Source organism: Petaurus breviceps, unplaced genomic scaffold (assembly GCF_028583685.1).
Source record: "Petaurus breviceps papuanus isolate PSGF00001 unplaced genomic scaffold, PetGlider_PUasm1.0 79, whole genome shotgun sequence".
NCBI lineage: Eukaryota > Metazoa > Chordata > Mammalia > Diprotodontia > Petauridae > Petaurus > Petaurus breviceps.
Window position 1 is genome coordinate 25,837,268 of NW_027186523.1, and position 24,223 is coordinate 25,861,490.

Consider the following 24,223-nt stretch of genomic DNA (forward strand, 5'->3'; position numbering starts at 1 on the left):
CTCTCTCTCTCTCTCTCTCTCTCTCTCTCTCTCTCTCTCTCTCTCTCACACACACACACACACACACACATTGATACAGTATCCACTTCTCAGAGGAGATGACTAAATACTTTAATTCCACCACACACACACACACACACACACACACACACACACACACACACACACACACAGAGTTATCCTTTGGCAAATCTAATGAGCTCTTCTGCCAAAGCAAAAATAGTTTGAAAAGTTAAGACAAAAAAGTATGTTGTAATGGTGGACAGAGCATGCAATATTAGAATTTTGAAATTATTTGCTGAGAGGAGAGTGAGGGTTAGGTGGCTATTGGCATACCTAAGAAACTTAGTCCCCTATAATTCTACATGCATGATCCTATGAAATACTCATTAGAGGGTTTTTTTGTCTTTTGTTTTTATATATTTGTTTCTTAGTAAGAAGAGGACAGTAATGATCATAGATCAATCATGGGGATATTAGCATTCTCTTAACCTACTTAAATGCAAATTTTCTAATTCCTAAATTTCCCAAATAGCCCAGAACCTGTAAAAATATAAGACAAATGATTGAGTTGGATTGCTAGTGGCGGGGAAGAAGGGGGAGGGTTAGTGGGAGAAAGAGATCCTTGGGAGTAGGCATGGGACCAATTCTTATTGGTACATGAATTAGAGTCAGGTGTTATTCTCTTGGTGACTTTCATTTTGCTCCCCATTTCTGAATGAAAACAGGTTGCTCCATAACACTATTTCCTAACCCCACTCCCCCAGTTATCCTTTCCCCTTTCTCCCTCCCCTCTTCTTCTCTACCATTTCCTCTAGGTCTGCAGGGCGAAAAGAAGGTTGGTCAAAGTACTGGGACGACCACTGTTCTAGTTTCCTTGCTGCACCTAACTGAAGCCTGAGGCGACTTCAAAGTTTCCGCAGGGTCCAGGACTTGCCTCACAATCCTCAGAGCTTTTCCTAAATTGGTATATAAGAATCCAAGTACTTGTGTTAACAGCAATAAAGAAAAACCCTGGGGATTATGCAGAGAGGGTGTGGGAAGTGATTTAACATGTGAATCCCTCTCATTACACTTTATGCTTTATACATTATGTTTTCTATGCGTCCTGGGAGCTTAATAAACGTTTGACTGACGACTGGCTGACAAAACCTCCCAAACATAGAAATTCCCAAATACAGAGGACACAAACTTACAATTTGGGGTTGGGAATTTGCACGCACGTCCCTCAAACCCGAGAGTCGAGTCGGTGTTCTTTCCAATGTAATAAATATACTGCCTCTGCGGTCAGTGCAGTGATCTACCAGCTACTAGAAAGCTTAGGATTTGTGGGGGCTTCCCCCCTTCTCTTTAAAAAGAAAATTAGGTCACAGGAAATATTTATTCTAATATTGTATTCCATTTACCTTGACTTGCGGAGTGATGTGGAAAAGAGATGGCATTGGACAGACCTTTCTGTTGCAGTCTTGTAGAGATTCTTAGAGACAATGTTTCCTGATTTTATCCTAGTTCCTCAAACAGGCAAGTTTCTGATGTAGTCTGTCAAACACCTGGAAGTGTGTGCGTGTGCGTGTGCGTGTGCACGTGCACGTGTGTGTTCTGGCCCAAAGCTACCAGGGGATCCTTCCCACCTGAGAACATAGCTATTTTTTCCCAGGACTACAACTCATCCCTCACCATACCTCTCTCTACCTGCGCTAGCCCCACCCTTTGCAAGGTCGGACCCCAGGCTCGGCTGATTTCCTTCCTCCCTCATTCTCCAAAACCCCAGGGAATCAATATCTTTAACTGGAATCCCCAGGTGGTTCTAGCAGAGAAACCACCCAGGATCCGTAGCTTAGGGCACATTTTGCTGGAGGGCAACTCTCTGGTTTCACATAGTTCTGCTTCCCCTTCCTCTTTTTCCCAAATAGACATTTGAACACTGGCATTTGGCTGCTTTTAGATGGAGAGGATTGGTCCTTGTCGCCTGCCTAGTTTTAACTGGCGGGTCTGCATCTTCCTCCTCCTCTTCCCTATTCTGATTCGAGTCACAGGGATCTGATGCTTACGCTTCCAAATTGAAGCTGGCCTCAAGCCAGGTGACCTTTTCTTTGTAAGTTTCCTTCCTAAGCTAGGGAAAGGGGCTGGAATCTGTTTGGTGTTGTTTAGAGGGGAGGTGGGGGGAAGGGGGAAGGTTGGACAAGAGTTAAGGGCTGTTGTTAAACAGTTTCTTACCGTAAGAGGGAGTTCAGACCTAGATCTTTCCAGTTAATCACACAACAAACTTAGCTCATCGTAATAAAAAGCAGCTCGGTGCAGGCTGGCTCCTTTAGTAACTGCCTCTACACAGGATCCTTTCAAGCAGGCATCTCCTTCTGTGTGATCTGCCAGCAAGACCAGCACCATGTGGGTGACCCAACTTCTGCCAATACTGGTGCTGCATCAGGTTCTTCAACATCTTCTTCTTCTTCCCATCACCATTTCCTTTGCAGGTTAGTTTTTTTTTTTTTCCCCTTTTCCTTGCTCATTAAAAAAACCAAAAAAACAAAACAACTTATCTTCGGCATCTCCTCTCCTTTGAGTTTAAATGTCTTAAAAAAAAAAAAACCCTCTTCGTACATTTTCTTTTTAACCTCTCTTTTCTGTTGAAAAACCTTTTAAAGGATAATTAACGGCTCATCAATACCCTACTCCCTTCCTCGCTAGGCTATTGGGTATGAATTGTGGGATAGAAATAAAGTGCTAACACTAGTTTGGAACTTTGCCTGTTTGGGGAAGTTTAAAGCTGGGGAAAGGATTTGAATTGGAGTGCAGCTGAGTGATGGACAGGGTTGTGGGGATTCATCCTTTATCTAGATAAGACACCTCCCTCCAACAACAATATATGTACTCATTTTACAATCTAAGTTTCTGCCTGTAATTGTGACATATACAGGATTTTATTTGAGAAATATAAATCAAACACCAAATGTATGCATGCTACAAAAATGTAATCTTGTTCTCCTCTCAACTGTCTCTCTCTCCCCTCGGTTTTCCTCTCCTTTCTTCTTTTTTCTGTCTCTTTCCTTGCCTTTCTTCTCTCCCCCTTTCTCTCCCTTTCCTTCTCTCTCTCTCTCCCTCCCTTTCTCTCTCTCTCTCTCTCTCCCTCTCTCTCTCTCTCTCTCTCTCTTTCTTTCTCTCTTTTCTTTGTTCTCTTTCCCTCTTTCTCTCTCTCTCCTACTCTCTCTCTCTCTCTCTCTCTCTCTCTCTCTCTCTCTCTCTCTCTCTCTCTCTCTCTCTCTCTCTCTCTCTCTCTCTCTCTCTCTCTCTCTCTCTCTCTCTCTCTCTCTCTCTCTCTTCCTTTCCTCTCCTTCTCTCTCCCCCTCCCTCCAAGGGTATCTGTCCTTGGGTAGCTGCCATGCATGGAAGGCATAAATGGTATGGGTATGGCTTTGATTAGGCTCAAGAACTTCACTCTTTTTTTTTCTCACTTTCTACCTCAAACTTCAGAGTTTTAAAGAAGTCATTTGGGAATGACTATTGTCTGGGTAGTTTAGAGAATATTTCATTTACTGCTCCTAGGAATTTATAGTCCTTATCAGGACAAGAGGAAACATCTGTATTTGGTTGTATTATCATTGTAGTGGTTAGAATATTGAAGTGAGAAAGCAATGAACATCTAGGGCATAGGGGAATACAAAGTTTGGAATGAATGACCAGATGGTAGATTGTAGCCTTTTCCAAGTCCAACACAAAGAATTGGCAATATCTTTTGAACTAAATTAGGTATGAATAATCAGATTCATGATCCAGTTTCTGATGAAATCCAGGGGTTGACAACACTAAGAATGAGCTAAATAGATAGGAAAGAAAATCATCAACCTTTGGGAATTGGCTTCCCTTTGGTGTATCTATTTTCTAAAATGGAAGGAGGCCATTGGTTGAGAATGGTTAATTAGAATGCTTTTTGATGAGACTTCTGGAGAAATGAAAAAGTAGACTTCTCTTCATCCAGATAGGTCCAACTATACCAAGTAGGTAAATTATGATTACTTATAAATTTTTTTATGTTGGTGTCTTATAGGTCAGGAACAACACCTGTAGGAAATTTTAAAATATGATTCGAATAATGGCTAATGTTTGGGAAGTTATACTTTCTTAAAGAAAACATCATAGCATTGCTAACCATACTTTCCTCTCAATTGTATGTAAGTCCACAGCAAATAATTGAGAGAACAAGTCAATTTGTTTTTGGAATGAATTACAATCTATGAGTTTGGCAGTGGATTTACCTTCCTAATTACTCTTTACTTTGGCTAATGTTGAAATGATTGTGCATTCTCAGAAGTGTGTTGGCTAGTAGGGGGAGACCAAGAGGGAATTACAAATTTGCCATGGATAATTCATGAAGTAGATGTCTGAGAGTTGATAGTACTTTGCTTGAGAGGTAGGCTTAGGGCAATAGTTTTTGACATATAACCTTTGTTTGGAACTGTGTACAATAAAATGAATGTAATTGATAGACCATTTTGAAATGTACAAAACAGGATGCTTCTTTTGCTTGTCATCTAACAGCGTGAGCTCTTCAGTTTTTATTATTGTATTCTTTGGTCTTATAACATATGAAAGTGGAGCTATAGTAATGTATCAGAGGCATCTTGGTGCAGTGTAAAGAACACTGAAGCTGTATTCAGGAAATAGAAGTTTCAGACCTCTTTCTAGGTGGCTAATCAAGTGAGAGTCATTTAATCTCTGTGAGCTTAAGTTTTCATATCTATAAAATGTGGGCAATGATAACTATTTCACAGAATTGTTGCAAGGAAACCGCTTGGTGAACAGCAAAGTATTATATAAATGTCAGCTAGTTGTTAAAAGAAAACACAACAACACAGAAAGAGAACATGGGACTGTGAGCCAGGAAACCTCTGTTCAAATCATCAGTTTCCCCCACAATACTAAAGTGATTCTAAGCTAGTCACTTTACTGCAGGTATCAATTTCCCCACTGTTAAATGAGGAATTTGGAAGACATTACGCCTTGGGTCACTTTCAGTTGTAAAGGTCTATGGTACTGGGTACTAGGTAAACCTTAAGAAAAGGTTTAAGAGACAACCAATCAGTGAAGAGTGGGAGGTACCAAAGGCACTTTTTTTTACATAGGTGGAAGTTTCTCACAAAAATAACGTCAGAGAAGAAAGTATGCAACATTTAGAATTTGAGAATCTGCGTTCAGATTAGGACTCTGCCATTTATCACCTGTGTGAACCCCAGAAAGTCACCTAACTTCTCTTGGTCGCAGTTTCTTCATTTTACAAAATGACTGGATTTGATATGGGAATGATATGGGAACTTGGTGTCGAAGTGGATCATAGAGTGCAGGACCTGAAGTCAGGAAGACCCAATTTCAAATCTTCCTCTGACACTTGGCTGTCTGTATGACCTTGGCACTTAACCCTTTTTGCCTCAGTTTCCTCATCTGTAAAATGAGCTGCAGAAGGAAATGGCAAACCACTCTAGTATCTCTGCCAAGAAAACCCTGAATGGGGTCACGAAGAGTTGAACCTGACTGAACAACAATAACAAGAAGACTAGATGGCATCTAAAAGCTTTTCCATCTCGAAATCTAGGATCTTATTATCTTAAGGGATTATTGGGTTTATATAGAACAGCACAATTTCATTTTCTGAACCAGCCTGGGACATATTTGTGAGCCATTTCTGAAAGATAAACCATTCAAATCTGTGTATGATTTCTACACTATTTTCTTCTATCAATGGATCTCTGGATCTCTCAATGCTGTAATGTTATAGCTTTCTTTTGTATCTTAAAGGTTTCTTTTGGCGTCTCAGAAATTCTAGTTGTCTCTGAAAATAATTATGAAAGTGTAAATTTGTCTACACTCTTGCTTTCCAGAGGCTCACATCCCCTGTTCTCTATTCCTTTTAATTATATGTTTATTGTCATCTTAACATCTCACCACTTCATACTTGCTAATCCTTAATCATATGGACAGACTTTTCAGAGTGAATGGAGCCAGATTCCTGTTTCTTTCCACACTCTGCAAATCCTTTTCCTGCACTGACCTCCCTTTGAAGTCACTGGGAGCTCCCACATAGAGGAAAATATATGAGGTACTAAGAGAAATGAATATCTGGCCCAGGGACCAAAGAGAGAAATATGTCTTTCTTAAAGCACCTTGGATTCAATACATTTGGCACTATTTGCTGTTACTTTTCACTAGGTTCCTAACAACCTTAAGTCCCGAATAAGTAAATTAAATAAGGGACTAGATAGGAAACATTCACCAAAATATTTCTCCCATATTCTTCCATTACCCAGAGCTTTTCCCTGGGGGGGGCGGTGTTGAGAGTGGGAAGAAATGATAGTGATTTTCAGGGATGCTTTCTCCCTTTTATTTTAATCAAAGCTGTCTTCAATTCAACAAAAAAATTTTAAACCTTTATTATGTACAAGGCACTGACTGAAACCCTTGCTCTTAATGAGCCCATATTCTAGCCATGGCTACAGTGTATACATAAATAAGTGAATATAGAAGGCAGTGTGGTGTAGATATGATAGGGATTTGAACCATGATCCAGTGCTTAGGTCTACTATTACCAATTCAATAAACAATTATTAAGTCCCTACTATGTGCCAGCCACTGCATTAAGTCCACAAGGTCACTTCTGTGATATTGGGTAAATTGTTTAACTTCTCTGGGCCTCTGTCCTCATCTATAAAATGAAGATCATGGATAGATGTCTTCTGAATCAAAATCTATGATACATGATTATAATTCTGGGCAGGTAGGTGATTTCAACATCTTCATGAGTTCAAATCTGGCCTCAGATATTTACTAGTTCTGTTTCCCTGGGCAAGTAACTTATCCCTCTTTGCCTCAGTTTCTTCTGTAAAATAAACTGGAAAAGGAAATGACAAACCATTCAGTATCTTTGCTAAGAAAACCCAAATGGAGTCATGAAGAATTAGATAGGACTGAAATGACTCAGCAACAAACATGAGTAGAATATTAGGAGACAACATGTCACTAAGGCAATCAGGGAAGACTACCTGACTAGGTAAAAGCTGAGCTGATCCTTGAAGGAATATAAAAGTTATTAGAAGTGAACATGAAAAGGGAGTCTGGTGAAGGGATGAGGTAGCCTACAGGAAACCAGAGAGGTGAGAGAGGAAATGCTAAACTTGAGGAATATGTGGGAGTACAGTTTGGTTCAAATATAAAATCTAAGACTGCTGATAAAATGAAATAAAATGGAAAGGTCAGCTGGAGCCAGATTATAAAAGACCTTAACTTTTAGGTTTGGGAGTTTGTATTTTGTTGTATAGGCAATAGGGGTCCACTCAAAGATTTCTGAGCTGGAGAATGACACAGCACCATCAGACATGTAGTTGTAGGAATAGTAGTAGTAGTAAATAACACCAACAACAATTTTAAAAATCTGACATTCAAATAGTTCTCTAAGGTATGCAAAATGTTTAAAATACACTAACCCATTTGGCTGAATCCTAATAACGGCACTGTCAGGTAAGTAATACTGACATTACCTTCATTTTTTTAGAAATTGAAACTGAAACTGAAAGACTTTAAGTGACTGGTCCAGGGCCACAGTTATATCTTGTTTTCATCATTGTTTTATCAGGGCTTCTTAACCTTATTTGTGTCAGGGAACACTGGCAGCCTGGTAAAGCCTTTGGACTCCCCTTAATACTATTTTAAGTGAATAAATTAAAATGTGGAGGATTTCAAAGGAAACCAAAGGTTAGTACAATTAAAGATTTTTTTAATCCTCTCCCAGTTCATGGGTCCCTTGAAGTCTCTGTAGGGACCCCTTAGAGATCTGTAGAACAGAAATTAAGAATCCTTGTCTTAAATATACATATTTATGCATATATATGTATAAATAAACATATGCATGTAAAAATGATACCAAAAAATAAAATTCTTTGCTGCAAAATATAGTCTCAACTTTTCTTTCTCTCTATATGTGTGTTTATATGTCGATGTGTATGTCTGTACAACTGATTTTTACTGCACTGAAAATATCAAAGATTAAATTGGGAAGAACAGTATTACCTTTTCTTTTGAGGGAGGAAAGGACATTAAGTAGAGTGTTTGTCAACATTTATGCAGTCTAAAGTCTCTCATATACACACACACACATATATATATATTCATACATAATATAAATGCATATTTATATATATTCACATATAATATAAATGCATATATATTCATATATAATATAAATGCATATTTATATATATAAATTTAGGGATGGAGGAAGCAGAGAGACTTTAAGCAGGATAAATGTTTAGAAACTTTAAGAGCTCTACTCAGTATATCTGAACTCTCCCTCCAACCCCCCCCCCCCAAAGTAATAAGATCCTTCCAAATTTAATCTTTGGTATTTCTGGTACAATAAGAATCAGTTGTGAAGACATACACATACACATGTACACACTCATAAACATACACACAGAGAAAGAAAAGTTGGAACTTAATATTTTGTAGCAAAGAATTTTATTTTTAGTTGTCATTTTGGAATACCATCTTTTTTGCATTTAGTTCTTTCATTAGAGAGGAGATATATTTCTAGGTTTATGAGTTCTGAAGTTTTATATGATGTAGGCACTGCTTAGAATCTGAATTTTGAATAATGAGTCACTGACCTATTAAAATTAAAGGACTGGAATGGAAGAACAGTAAATAAGGATATTACAAAAAAAGCCCCAAGTAAACATACAGACAAAAAAAATAAAAAACAATCAACAGTCTGAGGACCCACAGTGCACAGCAAAGTGGCATTTACAACAAATAAGTCTTCACTTTAACCTACATGTGTTTATGGACATTTTTTCTCATTCATGATGTGAAAATAGTATAAGAACATAAAATCTCAGTGCAAACATGAAGTTCCCTTTGATTTTACTTGTCTAATGAAAACCATTTACAAACATCATTCTTCTGACTTTAATTTTTTTCCCCTTCAGACTTACTAATTTTTTTATGCAATCTCCTGCCCCCGGCTGCACATAATTATTTTACATCAGCTGTACAAGATGACTGTGCCAATTTTAAGAACCACCTTCTTTTTAGTTAACATGATTCGTTTGGAGAACTGTTCCAATAACCATATACTTTGCTTATGCTGTTGTTAAGGAAGTCACCCTATTTTAATAGATTTTCTGCTTCCATTAACTTCCACACTTTTCTGGGAAATATACAAAATGGAAAATGAAATCAAAATATTTAAGATTAGGATGACTCCTGACAGCTGGAAAGCAGTACACAGAGGTCAAAGGAAGTAGAAACTCTCAATGGAAAAAAACTTATCTCTCATTAATAGAATACTGTAATAGAAGCCAAAAGTTGAAGAAGTTTGCGCATCCCTTTACTTGAGAGAATGATGCTTTCTTCTGAATCTCTCCCTGACAAAAATGGAACTATGGGTCCTAAGACTTCAGATCCACATACTTCTTTTTATATAAGATTTAAAAATTTTTAATGAACATTCACTCTTTAATGCTCATCAAAACAGCTGCTCAAATAGAAATCAATGGTAGATATATTTGGTTCTTAAGTGAGTTAGCCAGAGTTGTTTGATGAGAGAGGTACAGTTATAATCTGGCAGCTAAGCACATGGGATCAACTTAAATATTTGATGATTCACTGATTTGTTTAACTAAACTTTCTCATTACCTTTTCAAGTGTCCACCTGGAACTGTCTTCTGTTAAAGTTCAATTTAGCTGCTTCCTCCAAAAGTGAAGGGGCTCTCTGTTATAATTATTATAAAATTATGGAAAAGGCATAGCTCTGACATCAGAAAACCTGGGTTCTGTAGCTTTGTTTGTATGACCTTGGGTAAATCATTCCTCCTATCTGTGCCTAAGGGTAGTTGGTTTTTGTTTTTTTAACTGTAAAAGGTGGTGGGTTGGGATGAATAATTTTTAGGACTTGAATAGCTCTAAATCCCATAAGCTAGAAGGTTTCATTAAGTTAGAAAAATTTCTAATACAGGATAGATTCTATGTCTATAATCAAAAGACTGGCCTAGTTCAGATGGGCTCATTATTGGAAAGGGTTATTTAGCAGTTGATGAACTTTTATTTTTTGGCAACAACAATTTATCAGGTCATTTATAGATGCAGAGAGGGGTTGAGATATGCATCAATGGATGGAGTATTCATTTTGATGAAATTATGGATTACTGATATATTGATATACATAGGAGTATACGTATAGATATTATAGGGTGAAGATTATTCCCTCAAGAAATGTGAAAGTATTGAAAAGCATGCTCTGGAGACATACAAAAATAAAGAGTAAAATGCATGTTCCTTTAATTTATAGTAATCTTCAGGTTAGAGCAAAGTTGAGAAATAAAGCCTGAATGTTTAATAAGCCAACAGGAGTCAGTGGTTGTTGGCAAAGTCAAAGTATGATGCCATTTCTGGCATCTCATTGTGTTATCCCGTATTTCTAAGTTTTTATGAACATGGAGTTTTGCCTTTTTGGTAATTTTTTTTGCATGTTTAATGCCCCCCCTCCCCTTATTACAGTCTCAGTCTGTCTTGCTTCTTTATTCATGTCTGCAAATTTAACTCATAGGAAATGCTTCCACAAGCCACCTATATATATATATATTACCACCTTAAAACAGAACAAAATAAAATAAAACAAAACTTCCATATTCTAGGACTGATGATGAAGATTTCTACCCACCTTCCAACAGAGCAATGATGGACTAATATGTAAAATGAGATGTACATTTTTGGAAAGAGCTAATGTGCGGATTTCTTTGGCTTCACTATGCATATCTGTTGTGAGGGTTTTTATTTCTTTTTATTCTTCAATGCATGGGGTAAGGGATAAATGAATAAAGAGCAATGCTTACTAAGTGAAAAAAAATTCAATTAAAGAAAAAACCACATAGCACATCCTTATCTTTTCTTTTTCTGTATCTACTTCCCCTACTATCACCTCATAAAAGTCCCATCTCCTATTTAGACTTCCAACTCCTTGGGAGTTTTCATATTTTTTGTTTGATTTTTTTGTTGTTTTTACTCAGTTTCCCTGCTTTCTTTCCTGATCTTTTGACTCCTTATAAATATTTCTCTCTTGTTCTAGCTATTAAGTACAGGACATGTATAGTTCTTCTTCCCATCCCACCCCCCTCCCCCACCCCCTAGGTAAACAGCTTGTGTAGTCCTAAGTGGAAAATAGTAAAGCAGAGGAAAGAAAGATCTCTTACTTCAGAAATGGCTCCCATATAAGGCATTTAAAAGACTGTGGTCACCCTGATTGCCCAGTAGCTGCAATCTATTAGCAGGCTTAACTGCACAGGGTCGAGTAATGGTAGCAATTAGGAGTTGGGACAATTGAAGTAAATGGGTAAGTGAAAGATTACATTTTCAATTCTTCCAAGACTGTACATAAAATTAAGCCCTTTTGGGATGAATAGCATGTCATTCTAGGTTATTTGGCTTTTTAATGGGAAACTTCATGCTATCTAGTGGCCTTGAAGAACTCTTTTATAAAGAAAAATGAGACACATTAAAAGATGAAGTTTTGATTAACCACACTTGGCTGGATAGCAAGAGAAACAATACAGGGATAGAAAAAATATTATCTTGAAGAAAGATTATATATTTATATAATAAATGAGAGAGAAAATATTTTTTAAGTAATATAATTTTCCTGTTTCCGTGATGGTTATATAGAACAAATATGGCCAATGTGTCCCATGTACACATTTTAGTGAGTTGTATGTCTTGTCAAACTTTGTTCGAATGACTGTTACTAGTTATTATGATTCACATAAAGACAAAATACAGGAGGAAATGCAAAAATACAATATGAAACATGACATGATATGCTTCTGGCACTGTTTCTTGCGTTAATGCTGTTTGGAGAAGAACATGCTATTTATTTCTTGAGAATGAACTCTGTCCCAGTTTGAGAGCGCATCCTCTCTCTGAGAGACTGTAGATTAGTGACCAGGCATGACAACAGTTCCTTGGTTTGTCCTTATCAACTTTTTTCCCCTTATTATAGTTTATCTAACTTAATGTTTTCAGAGGTTCACATTGTCAGGCAAAATCATTCTTTTGAAGATCATCCTTCAAGGCTTTTTTTTCTTTTGATTGTTTTTACTCATAGAGGGACAGAGGAAAAGAAACACCCTACATGAATTCAAAAAGTCAGCAAAGACTACCCTAATCAGACTAGACTCATCACTGAATGTTAAAACCAAAAGGCTGAACACGACGGACAAATGTGCCAAGAGATGTATTAGGAATAAAGGCCTTCCATTCACTTGCAAGTAAGTTTTTCCCTGTTGCTCTGATAGGAATTTTCCAGTAATAAAATATACCCACGTTGCCTATACATACTACATTATGTTTTAAAATTATTGGTGTCCAATGTGCAATGTAGTAGTTGGCCTATGCAATCTAGACTTGGGTCTGTTAAACTTCTTGCCACAGAAGACTTATGATGCAGTTGAAGGAAACACAGGGTATAAATGGGAGTACAGAACAGGACATTAAAAATGTCTAATGAAAAAAAGATTTATCTTTCTTAAATTTATTATGTGTTTTGTGATGTCCTCTGTTCTGTATGCAGCTTTGATTACTAAAAATGAAATTCATTTGGAATGATTTTATTTAATTCTCTTTAAACTTATAGGCCATGTATTCAGAATAAATATTTATTGGTAACAGAAGCAGAAGGAATTTTGAGAATATGAATCGCAGAATTGGGCAACAGCCAGGATTTATAGGAACTTGTGTCAAAGGCTCAGGAGGTTGAGAATAGAAGGTGTTGAGAGGCTCAGACAATATCTACAGAGCTTGGCTTTCACAAAAGAGGATGTTGAAAAGGCATTAGTGGGACAACATGATAAATGTTTAGGTGAAAAGTGATAAGGTCATTAGAAATGGCATTAGAAGAGTCAAGTGAAGGGCTTGATATCCATTGCGAGTTCTTGTGTGACTTGATAATGAAAAATAACTCTTATCACACAGGATAGAAATAAAGCATGACAGTGGGGAGAGAGAGCTGATTTCTGAGGTAGAAGACCCAAGTTCAAGTCCTACTTCTGGCTGTATGACTGAGAAAGTCAACCTCTCAATTTTCTAGGCATCTCTCTGAAACGAATTTGCAGAGAAGTTGCCTATCTGAAATTAGAGGTAGTTTCATCTTTCAGTAGTTCCATATACTAAAGAATCTGAGGTCTAGTCTCTATTCTTTTCACATAATATAGAATTAAGTGGACTTTTTACTTTGAGTTGGGGACACAGGGGCAAAATCTAGTAAGAATCCTTAGCAATAGTACCATCAGAGTCAGAGATGCAGAAGAAAGGCTGGGAAAATTCTCTCAGGGAGTCTTTGTACAATTACATATATACAAGGGAGAGTCCTTTCCAGGAGCATAGCAGAGTATTCCTGGGAAAGAGTGATTTACATGGAGTCAGCAAATCTAGAACTAGGTCATACCTATGGTACTTCTTATAATGGGAAAATCACCTAATCTCTTTTAGGCTCAGTTTCTTCCTCTATAAAATGAGGACAATAATACTTTCACAAATTACTTAGAAGGATTTTAATCCTTTTGTAAACCTCAAAGTGTAATATCAGTGTGAACTTTGGTTACACAAGATTCCTTCCTTCTGGACTTCTTACCTTCAAAGATTTGGGTTTTGGGTTTTTTTTGTTTGTTTTTTAGTGGAAAAGGAAAATACATGTTCAAGGACAAAGAAATGAGGTGGAGATTTGTGGAGGAAATTGTGTTGGGACTTCTATGATAATTTTGCCTTCTTATTCCCTGACTACTCTAACACAACACTTAAACAAATCCTGGTGCTTTGTTTGTTTCTTTCTTTATTTTTACTTAAACAATCTGTCAGTCACTGTTTTCAGCAAACTAGTTATTGGAGAAGGGCAGGGCAGGGGTGGAATTTATGAAAACTTTACTCTGGAAATGTAGGTGGGCACATTGTCATATCATAAAAATTTAGAAGAGAGTTTAATAAATTCAATAGATAGTAATTTGCAGTCTAGTTGGGGACTACAACATGTAAACTTATAACTACTGAAAGCTATTATAAGCATACTAATCAAACAATAAGCATTTATTAAGTACTTACTAGTCATTAGGTCCTATGGTTGGCACTAGAGATACAAATACAAAAATGAAACAGACTCTGTCATCAAAGTGATAAGTCTCATGTGTAATACGTACATATATATGTTTATATCACGTGTACAATACATGGTATTCCAAAGTCTTAAGCTACTAGAATTTAAAACTGCACTCTTTTGCAGCACCCTGTAGTATATCCAATATGGATGCCTAAGAAAAGAGGTCCAAATGAATGGTCAGAGAGAGAGAGAGAGCAGTGCCATCCAGGGGAAAAAAAAACATATCCAATATAGAGTTTCAGGATTCTATCCTTGGCCCAATTTTGTTAAACATTTTAATCACAGATTTTATGAAGGAATAGATTTTATGCTTACTAAATTTACAAGTGGCATCAGACTCCAAGAAATAGTTAACACACCAAGGTAGAGAATCTGGATCCCAGAAATTACTGAATTTGAGATTTGCCATTATAAAATTTGAGATTTGAAAAGAACTTCAGAGGTCATGTAGTCTAATCCATCCCTGAAAAGACTCCCCTGTATAACACATCCAAGTGGTTGCCTAGCGTCTCCTTGAAGATCTATGAGGAAGGTGAATCCACGACCTCTTGAGACAGCCCATTCCATTTTTGCACAGCTCCAATTGTTGGGAATTCCACCCCCCCCCACAACAAATCTAAATTTGCATCTTTGAACCTTCCACTCCTCACTCCTGGCTCTGCCAGTCCTTCAAATACTTGGAAACAGCTATCATGTCCACCTCAAGTCTTGTCTTCCTTAGGCTAAATTTTCCTTCAACTGATTTAAATAGGATATGAACTCAAGGCCCTTCTCCATCTTGACTGGCTTCCTCTGGACACTGTTCTATCAATGTCTTTCTTTGTGGCATTCAGAATTGAACATAGTCCTCCACATGAGTTCTGAAGCTCTTCCTCTCCAAGTGCAGCCTAAGGTCACGTTGCCTTTTTTGGCTGCCATGTCTTATTGCAAACTCTTAAGGAGACTGCAGTCCATTGAAACCCTTAAGTCATTGTCAGAGGAAGTGCTACCTAAATACTGGCAGGCTGAAACAATAGGTCCAAACTGGGAGCTGGTTATCACAATACATTTTTTTCCTCCCATTGGGAAAAGGAATACTTTCTTTAAGGCATATCTCTTCTTTTAGGCAATAAGCCATGCATTGATTGGCACCACGTTTTTCAGTTGTGTTACTGTTATCAATTATTACTATTATCAGCCATAGAGGTAACTAGGTAGAGCAGTGGGTAGAATACTGAATGGAGTCAGGAAGAAGTGAGTTCAAATGCTGCCTCAGACATTACCTAATATGTGTCCTTAGGCAAGTCACCTAAGCTCTTTCAGTTTCAGTTTCCTCTTCTGTAAAATGGGGACAATATAGTACCAGCCTCAAAGATTTGTTGTAAGGGAAAAAATCAAGTATTATGTAAAATGATTCACAAAATTTAACTTAAAGCTCTGCATAAATGCTGGTTATTTTCAATATTATCATAGACTTAGAAGCATCAATAACCTTAGATAGCACCTTGTTTAATGCCCTCATTTTATGGATGAGGAAACTGAAGTCCAGTGTCACATAGCAAGTAAGTAAATGATCTCAGACTCTAACTCAGATTTTCTCACTCATAGATCAGCAATCTTTTCCCCCAAATCATCTTAGTTTCATTTTCTAGTTTGTGGCTGAATTACAAATAGCGAATGTTTCCCTGGATACTGGGATAAGATGGTATTCTCTTTATATTTCCAAACTGAATTCTCTGCTTTAGTAACATTTGCCAATTTTATAGTTTCCAGTTACACATGGAAATTGTGATATGCTGAATTTAGTTCATAGCATATTATGAAATTATATATTATCTCCATTGTTTAATGGACCAGAGACAAAAGGAAGTAATATTGAACTTCTAGGAAAAAAAATCATCATGGCTGGAAAAGCATCTTTGGACCAAGTGTGAACACAGAGATAGAAATACAAGTGTTCTGTCTTAAGAAAATACTACTAAAGCATTTTGGCTGTTATTAGTGACTTTGTTACATAAAACATTTATCAAGTTCCTGGTATTATAAGGCTCTATGCTAAGATCGTAGGAATGGAAAGATGCACAACATGGTCTCTGACATAAAGGAATGTATCTAACAGGGAAGATAAGCCAAGGATATTTATTAACCACAACACAAATTATAATGTGAAAGAGGTAGAAAAAAAGTTACATAATAATTTCCATGAAGAGCATATCGCTTTGGGCTGTCAAGATCTGGAGAACAGAGTGTCTGAAATAGGCTTTAAAGAATAATGCACATTTAAATGGTACTTTAATGTTTCAAATATGTCTCTCACAACATCCATCTGTGAAAGGTAGGGTTTTAAGAATTCTTTCCTTTCCATCTTACAGATGAACAAACTCAGGTGAAATGGTTTGTCTTTGGATATAGCTAGTGAATGTTAGAACTAGAATCTGAAACCTTTCTTTTATTCTTTGTCTTCTCCTTATTCTGTGCTATGTATTATTCCATCTCTTAAAGGATGGAAAAGATATAACAAATAGATGGGGGTAAAGTAGATGGAAAAAATGCATTTTAGGTAAGCATGGAAAGTATTGCTAATAGTGGCAAGGAAGCATAAGAAAGAGGAAAAAAGATTTGAGAAACGGTTAATGTTTCAATTTGGCTTGAATATAGAGTTGTAGGATATTGATAAATTAAACCTGCTTGGGATCAGAGTATGAAAGATCCTGAACACCAATATTATTAAGGCTCATCTTTGCTGTGTAAGAAATGTGACTAGATGATTGATGTGTCATCTCCCCTGTTAGATCGTGAGCTCCTCGAGGGAATGGATAATCTTTTGCCTCTTTTTGTATCCCCAGTGCTTGGCAAGATGCCTAACACATACTTGGTGTTTAATAAATGTTTACTGATTAATTCTCAGCTGGTTAGAGAGGAAACAAGAAAACTAAAATGCATCAAAGAAAGAGCTTCAAATAAAAAGAGGGTTAAGATCAAATTTTAAAAATTGATTAAAGATAAAAAGGAATAGAAAGCATAAAAACTCAAGGAGAAGGATAGTACAAGTGTGTATAACACATTCGGAACATATTTTACCATAATGAGAAAAGGATGATGGAAATAACAACAATAATAAAAAGCCAATCTCCACATGTGGAAACATCTGTGTAAATCTGGCAAAACTTGTGTGTTCTAGATTGACCTCATCTGTTAACTGAAGAACACATAAATAAGACCACAAAGATATCATCATCTGAATTCATGAGAGATTATACCTAAAATCACAATTATGATACAAATAGAAAAATTACAGCATGAAGATCTTTTAGGTTAATAAGCTGATGAACAGGTTATTAATTAAAATTGTCATCGTGTCTTCACTGTTGGTTGCATTTTAATCATATTAATTTCATTTGCCATTTTGACAAAACTCCTACTATCAAGCAATCAACAAACATTTATTAAATGCTTATTATTATGTGCTAGCAGGCAGCTAGGTGGCACAGTGGATAGACTCCCATGAGGAAGCTCAAATCTGACCTCAGACACTAGCTGTGTAACCTTGGGCAAGTCACTTAACCCTGTTTGCCCCAGTTTCATTATCTGTAAAATGAACTGGAGAAGGAAATGACAAACCATGCCAGTGTCTAAGCCAAGAAAACCCGAAATGGGGTCACTACAAGTTGGATGTGACGGAAACAACTGAATAACAACATTATGTGCTAGCTATTAATAAGTGTTAGGGATATAAAGACAAGAGAGAAACAGTTCCTGAACACAACAAGCATGCATCCCAATGGGGAGATAGCATGTATATGTATACGTATATATAGAATACACACACATATTAAATACAAAGTCATTTTAGGAGGGAGTACCCTAGTATCTAGAGGGATCAGAAATTACTTCAGTGTAGAAAATGGTCCTTGAACTGAGTGATTCCAAGAGATGGAGGGGAGGTAATAGACTGTAGAATATTTAGATGATAACATCATAGAATCACAGAGATAAAAGAACTTTAGAGGTCACCTATTACCTGCTCTTTCATTTTACAGGTGAGGAAACTGAGGCCCAGAAAGGTTAAATACTTGTAAAAGTCTAAATAAGTAATGAGGCAATGAGACAAGATTTGACTGTAGGTCCTCTGTCTCCAAATACAATACTTGATCCACTAGATGATGTATTTTAATTTTTATTTCCACGGCATCTAGAATATAATAAATATTAAAGAAATCTGAATGGTCTACTCATTATTAGGCTATTATTAAGATTTTTCCAAGATAAAATGTATTTTGGGCTAGAAATTAAGGAAAGAATGTTGAATTGATATAAGTAAAATGAACTATGGCCAACAAAACTTCTATTTACACATATAGATTAAACGTTTACAAAGACTTCTTACAAAAAACCCTCAAGGTAAGTAGTACATATTGTAATAGGTTTTTTTTTTAAATAAAGAAATTTTGTGTAGAGCCAACTGTGGGTTCACTCTTTGAGAACTATCACTCAACTTAGCAAATCAGGTCCCTAAAAGGTAGCTAATACTTCTTCCCTCCAAGGGTTCCTGAGGGACTGGTATTCTTTTTCTAATCTTATCACTCATAATATCACTTAACTAGTTAAATTCTGTCAACTACCAATTAACCAAAGAATATCAATCAGCTTTTACAAAGCCATATTGACTGAAAAAGTATAGCAATGATTGAAATGCAACAATAGAAGAACTGATCCAAACTTAAATTGGGTGCTACAAAACATACACCTATCCCCTAGCAGGGCGAAAGTGATACTTGATGTCTCTGGGAATTCTTTTCTCCCATAAAGATGTCCCCAACAAATTTATTTTGTTGTTGTTATAGAATTGGATGAATCACTCAATCACTTATAAGACATTATATCTTGGTCAATTCACTGCTGGGAAGATTTAAGTAGGTCACTCATCAGGGCTGTCTCCTCATTGAATTCAGCTATTAATTGAATTGGATGTTGTCACTGAGGGGACTTCTGATAAATCTTCAAACATTTTTAATTTATTGTCATAACCTGGTCCATTCCTTTCTGATACTCATTTATCCAAGATTTAAAAAAAGAAAGAATAAACATAAAGAAGCAAAGGAAATACAGGGACCATGCATTCAAAGTCACATGGTTCCCAAGTGTTGAAGATAAGACAGGGGTCACATTCCATTGATGTTACTACCTTTGCCCCCACCTTGAGATCCATAGCATTTCTTCTTCTTCACTTAAATGTTACCAGGGAAGAAAGAGTGTTTCAGTTTCCTCAGGGAGTGTCCTCTAACCTACTAAATGTACACTCAGTTTCCTCTCACCATCCATTTTCCGACAGCAACTCTGTCTGGCTTCAATTTTAAAGAACAACTCCTTACTATCCCCCACCCCCTTAATCCACATCAACTATTATCCCCTCTTCTGCTTCCTTTTGTGTGTTGTCTTCCCCTGTTAGATTATAAGTTTCTTGAGGTCACGGACACTCTCTTATTCTTATTACTACCTCCACTTCTTAGCACAGTGCCTAACACATAGTAAGTGCTTAATAAATGTTTACTGAATTGAATGAAAAGTCTTATTGTCATGTAGTGAGCTGATAGAAAATAGACTATATTGGTCAATGCTCTGAATTAAGGCAAAGAGCCTTTCCAATACACATATTCCAAACATATTCACCAAAGTCCTAGATGCTAGATTTAAGCCAGGGATGTAATATTGTGTATGATCTATAGAACTCACCAGGCAGGGCATATCCCTTTAGACTCTAGGGACTTCATTGGCCTGCCTCCTATCACACTAGGCACAGAGAAATCAAATTTCTCACCTACTGTCACCTGACTGAACTGGAATTTGAGCTCAGATCACTTTATTTGAAGATGCTCATTCTTTCCACATTACCACTCTGCAATGAAGAAATGCATAAAGTAGATACTATAAGAGATAACTAAAGCTGGTAGTTGGAGTTACATAATAAATAGAATGGAATGAAGAATGATAAAAAATTAAGATAACAATGATAATATCAGAATAGATGGCCTTAACAAGACATTTTAATTGGTTGGGGAGATAAAAACAAAAGGAGCTTTGGAGAGGGATAACGATGACAGTTTGATAGTATTATTTTGAGAAGAAGAAAAAAATCCTAATTAGATGCAATAAGAGGAATAATGATGCAGAGTGGTTTTAATGTAATTCACTAAGCAGTAATACTTACCTGATGAAACCATTGTCACTAAATATAATTAATCATGCAATATCTATACAATCTTAGCTTCTAATTGATTAAAACAGACTTCATATGTTATTCTCTTATGCCAGAGTCTGACAAGTAAAAAAAAATCAGTTTTATAGATTTTTTTAGTTCAATGTGTGAAGTTCTAAAATAAAGTTTGCTTCCCACTATTACTTTCTAAAATTGGAAATAGTTTCAAAAATTTCTTTATATGTATAATGTATGTAGAGATAATAAATAAATGACATCTTTTGAGAAAATACAGATACATAACAAAATAGTATACCTATAAATTAATCATGAAAGACTCTACATCAATTTTGGGGAAGTGGATGTCATATGTGACTTTCATCAACTTCTTTAAAATCCACTTAACTTCTATCAAGATTTCTATATTTAAGTCACTTGAAAGTGGTTAAATTAATAACACATAAAATGTCTAGTTATTGAAAATGTAAAATTATTGTGTATCAAAAGTTGCTTAAAGTACACATTTAGAGAATTAAAAGGGGAGCCTTATGGAGTAGGAATTCAGATTTGTTTTATATATGGATACCTACATATGGCAATATACAAATATTCATGAAAGAGTGCATTTAGAAGAATTTTGTAACAATTTAAAAGTATCAAAAGGGAGAAAAATTCAATTTTTCAATTAGGCTAACCTAAGGAATATTAATATCTACATATGATCAAGATAAATAAAACATTTAATTGTTGTATTATAATGATGTTTGTGTTTATAGCTCTGTTAGTACTTAGGGTGCTAGAGGTTTGTCTTGGAACAAAGGTACTGAACAAAATCTCACTTATAGTACTTTCCTAGAATAAGTGAACACATGAACATCTTAGTAATGTTTTTCACTAGCATTTTGGTAAATTTTTTTTCCTCTTGAGCACTTTATAATATTGGGTACACTATGGTAGCTTATAAATGGTCATTCTCTAAAAAAAAAAAACATGAAATTCCTATTAGTTGAGTTGTCTTGTTGAAAGAAAAGTGATTTTAGAAAGTAAAAAAAAGGATTGGATAGGTGCTTTCATACAATGACCCAAAGTTCTCATTTTTACAAGAAAAAATGTAAAATTAAAACTGAAAATGCATGAGTAAGAAAACTGGTATTTTAAGCAAAGACCACAGAAAGTTAATTTAATTCTCTATTGTAAAGATCACATGAGAGGGTTTGAATGTCATTTGAATTTCTTTTGTGCCTATGTAATGATATATTTATTGTCATATTTTTCTCCTTGGTGTACTGTGTACCCCCACTGTAAAAGCTATATAAAAGTGGTATTCCTTTTTTTCATTCAGATATTTTTTTCAGGGCCTTTGCTTTTGACAAAGCAAAAAAACGATGTCATTGGTTCCCTTTCAATAGCATGTCAAATGGAGTGAGAAAGAAGCATGACCATGAATTTGATCTTTATGAAAACAAAGGTAACCTGATTCTTCTTAAATTTTATTCCAAAATCACAACTTTTAGAACTTTTAGATCATCTAATCTTATCTCATCATTTTACAGATGATGAGAAAACCTGTCTAGACAGGTTATGAAATGTATTTGAGTCCATATTGCTAATTTGTTAGTGGGAGAGCTGGAGTCAGGTGTCCTGTGTTCCTTCTGTGGTGTCCCAGCTGCCTCTCAGAAGAGCAACAATTGGATTCAAAATGTCCTTTCAAAAATGACTAAGGCTATATTTCTATATTACCAATAAATCAATACTTCATTAGTACTCCTCCTCTCCCCCAAATAACTTAAAAACTGATTCTTCACACCTGATTGGATTCATTTTGCAGTCAGTTAAATAGTTAAGAGGGGCAACTAGGTGGCCCAGTGGATAGCATGCCAAGCATGGAGTCAGGAAGACTCATCTGCCTTCAAATTAAAATTATTAGCTGTGTGACCCTGGGCAAGTCATTTAACTATGTCTCAGTTCTTCATCTGTATAATGAGCTGGAGAAGGAAATGGCAAACTATTTCAGTATCTGTGCCAAGAAAATCCCAAATGGGGTCATGAAGAGTTGGACACGACTGAAAAATAACTCAACAATAAATTAAGAGATACTAAAAACATTCATAACCATTTCAGTTAGGGCACTTTTGGTTGGAGAGATTGCCTGACTATTCTCCTATAGGGAATTGTGACTTGCTCCTCAAAGAATTTTGTATGTACTGCCAAAATGCCCCTTTAAGACTCCAAGCTTAAGTGTTGTCTATAAAATGAAGACAGTAACACCTATTCTACTTGTTTTGCAGGATAGTTCTGAAGATTAAATGAGATAATGTATATGAAAGTGCTATATAAATCATAAAGTACTAAAACAAACTTATGCTTATTATTTCAAACAAATTGTAAATTCCATGAAATAGTGTTGGCAGTAATTGTAACCTGGCTACCTGATTTCAAAGTTACTATGATTAAATCCTTTCTACAAAAAAAAAAAGATTCAGGTGGAGATGATTATTTTTTTAGGTAATTAGATAAAATTGAGCAGGAAAATTAAAAATTAATTTATGTTCAAAATAGTGGCTTAGAAATCAAATGTTATATCAATTTTCATTTAAAATGACATTTTTGTGGTCCGATTTAGCATATATAAGTAGCTAATCAAATTGCTAAGCTCTTTAGTTCAGCTCTGAAGAGCTGAGCGTTTTTTCTTATTCAGTGTTGTGAAGAACTGCATCTCAAGATAAAAAAGTCCCCAACCTGACATAACAGAACCTGACATAGCAGAATTTGAGACAGTGGCTTTGCTGTGGCTAATCTATTCAGGTGTAACACGGTGGTGCTTTACATGATGGCCATTGATTCTACTGAAAAATTGTGCCACGACAGACTTTTGGTTTGGTGAAATATATAATAATAGGTGTTAAGTATTTGAAGAAGCTTCCCCAAAAGAGAGTGAAGCTAGGAATCTCTCCTCAAACCACAGAATTGTTTTGTTTTGTTTTGTTTTTTTTGCATCGAGCACGCCCTGGCCACACCAGGTAGACACTTCACAGAACAGCAGAAGAACATAACACTCACCAAAATCACCAGCAAAATGAACAGTATTTCAACTCCTAGCAAAAGATGTCAGAAATTTTAAGAAAGTTCCTCTTGTGAAAAGTTTTGAAATGCACTGAATAACTGAAAGCCAGCATATATGGCATTCATTTTTTATTTTAAAATGTTTTAGTAAGTCTAATAAAGAAGTGTTAAATACTATCATGAAGTAGATTCAAATGGGTCAAATTATATCCCTGAAACATATAGGTACATATGTAGGTACATATGATTTTTAAAAAGCTGTCATAAGATTAACTTTAGTCATGTTTTCCAATAACAGCACAAAGGTATCCTACCCTGTAGGTAAATTTTAAATTTTAGGCTGTGATCGAAAATTGCCAAACATGAAGTTTTAAAAAATTACTTATTTTATGTTTCTCTATTTTTTTGTGTATCATCAATTTAAGTTGTATTGACTACTGCAGTAACACTGTAACTTTGCTACATCTTGATTGATTTGAAAGAAATGAGAACATCCTATCTATAGCAAAAAAAAAGCTTTTTCTTAACTGTATCCTTAAATAAACTTAAAAATGAAATCTAGTCTAAGATATTCCATAATTTGTCAGTTTTGAATGTCTGAACAAATTATGGGGAATAGTAACAAAATACTTTGTCCAGAATATGATTTAATGGTAAATAGCCAAGAAATATTAATTATATCAGTAATATTTCATATAGGTTGAAATCATCAGAGGCATAGTTTATAAAAGTATATTTTTAGGTTTTATTAATGATTATGAATAGTACACATTCATTTATAAAATGGATTTTTAAAGATA

The 24,223-nt window shown here is 35.7% G+C and overlaps 1 protein-coding gene across 4 annotated transcripts in view; it reads left to right on the forward strand.

The window, feature by feature from the left end:
* Window positions 1-2,153: 2,153 nt before the first annotated feature.
* LOC138175875 (hepatocyte growth factor) overlaps window positions 2,154-24,223 on the forward strand; it is a 102,519-nt gene continuing 80,449 nt past the window's right edge. Inside the window, exons 1-3 of one of the 4 annotated variants that reach the window (XM_069106509.1) lie at window positions 2,154-2,474; window positions 12,143-12,305; window positions 21,716-21,828. In XM_069106509.1, coding sequence (XP_068962610.1) covers window positions 2,387-2,474; window positions 12,143-12,305; window positions 21,716-21,828 — 364 coding nt within the window. In that variant the 5' untranslated portion in view covers window positions 2,154-2,386. Of the gene's footprint in view, window positions 2,475-3,865; window positions 3,996-12,142; window positions 12,306-21,715; window positions 21,829-24,223 lie in introns of those variants that run through there. The other 3 variants (XM_069106508.1, XM_069106511.1, XM_069106510.1) reach the window with 3 other exon arrangements.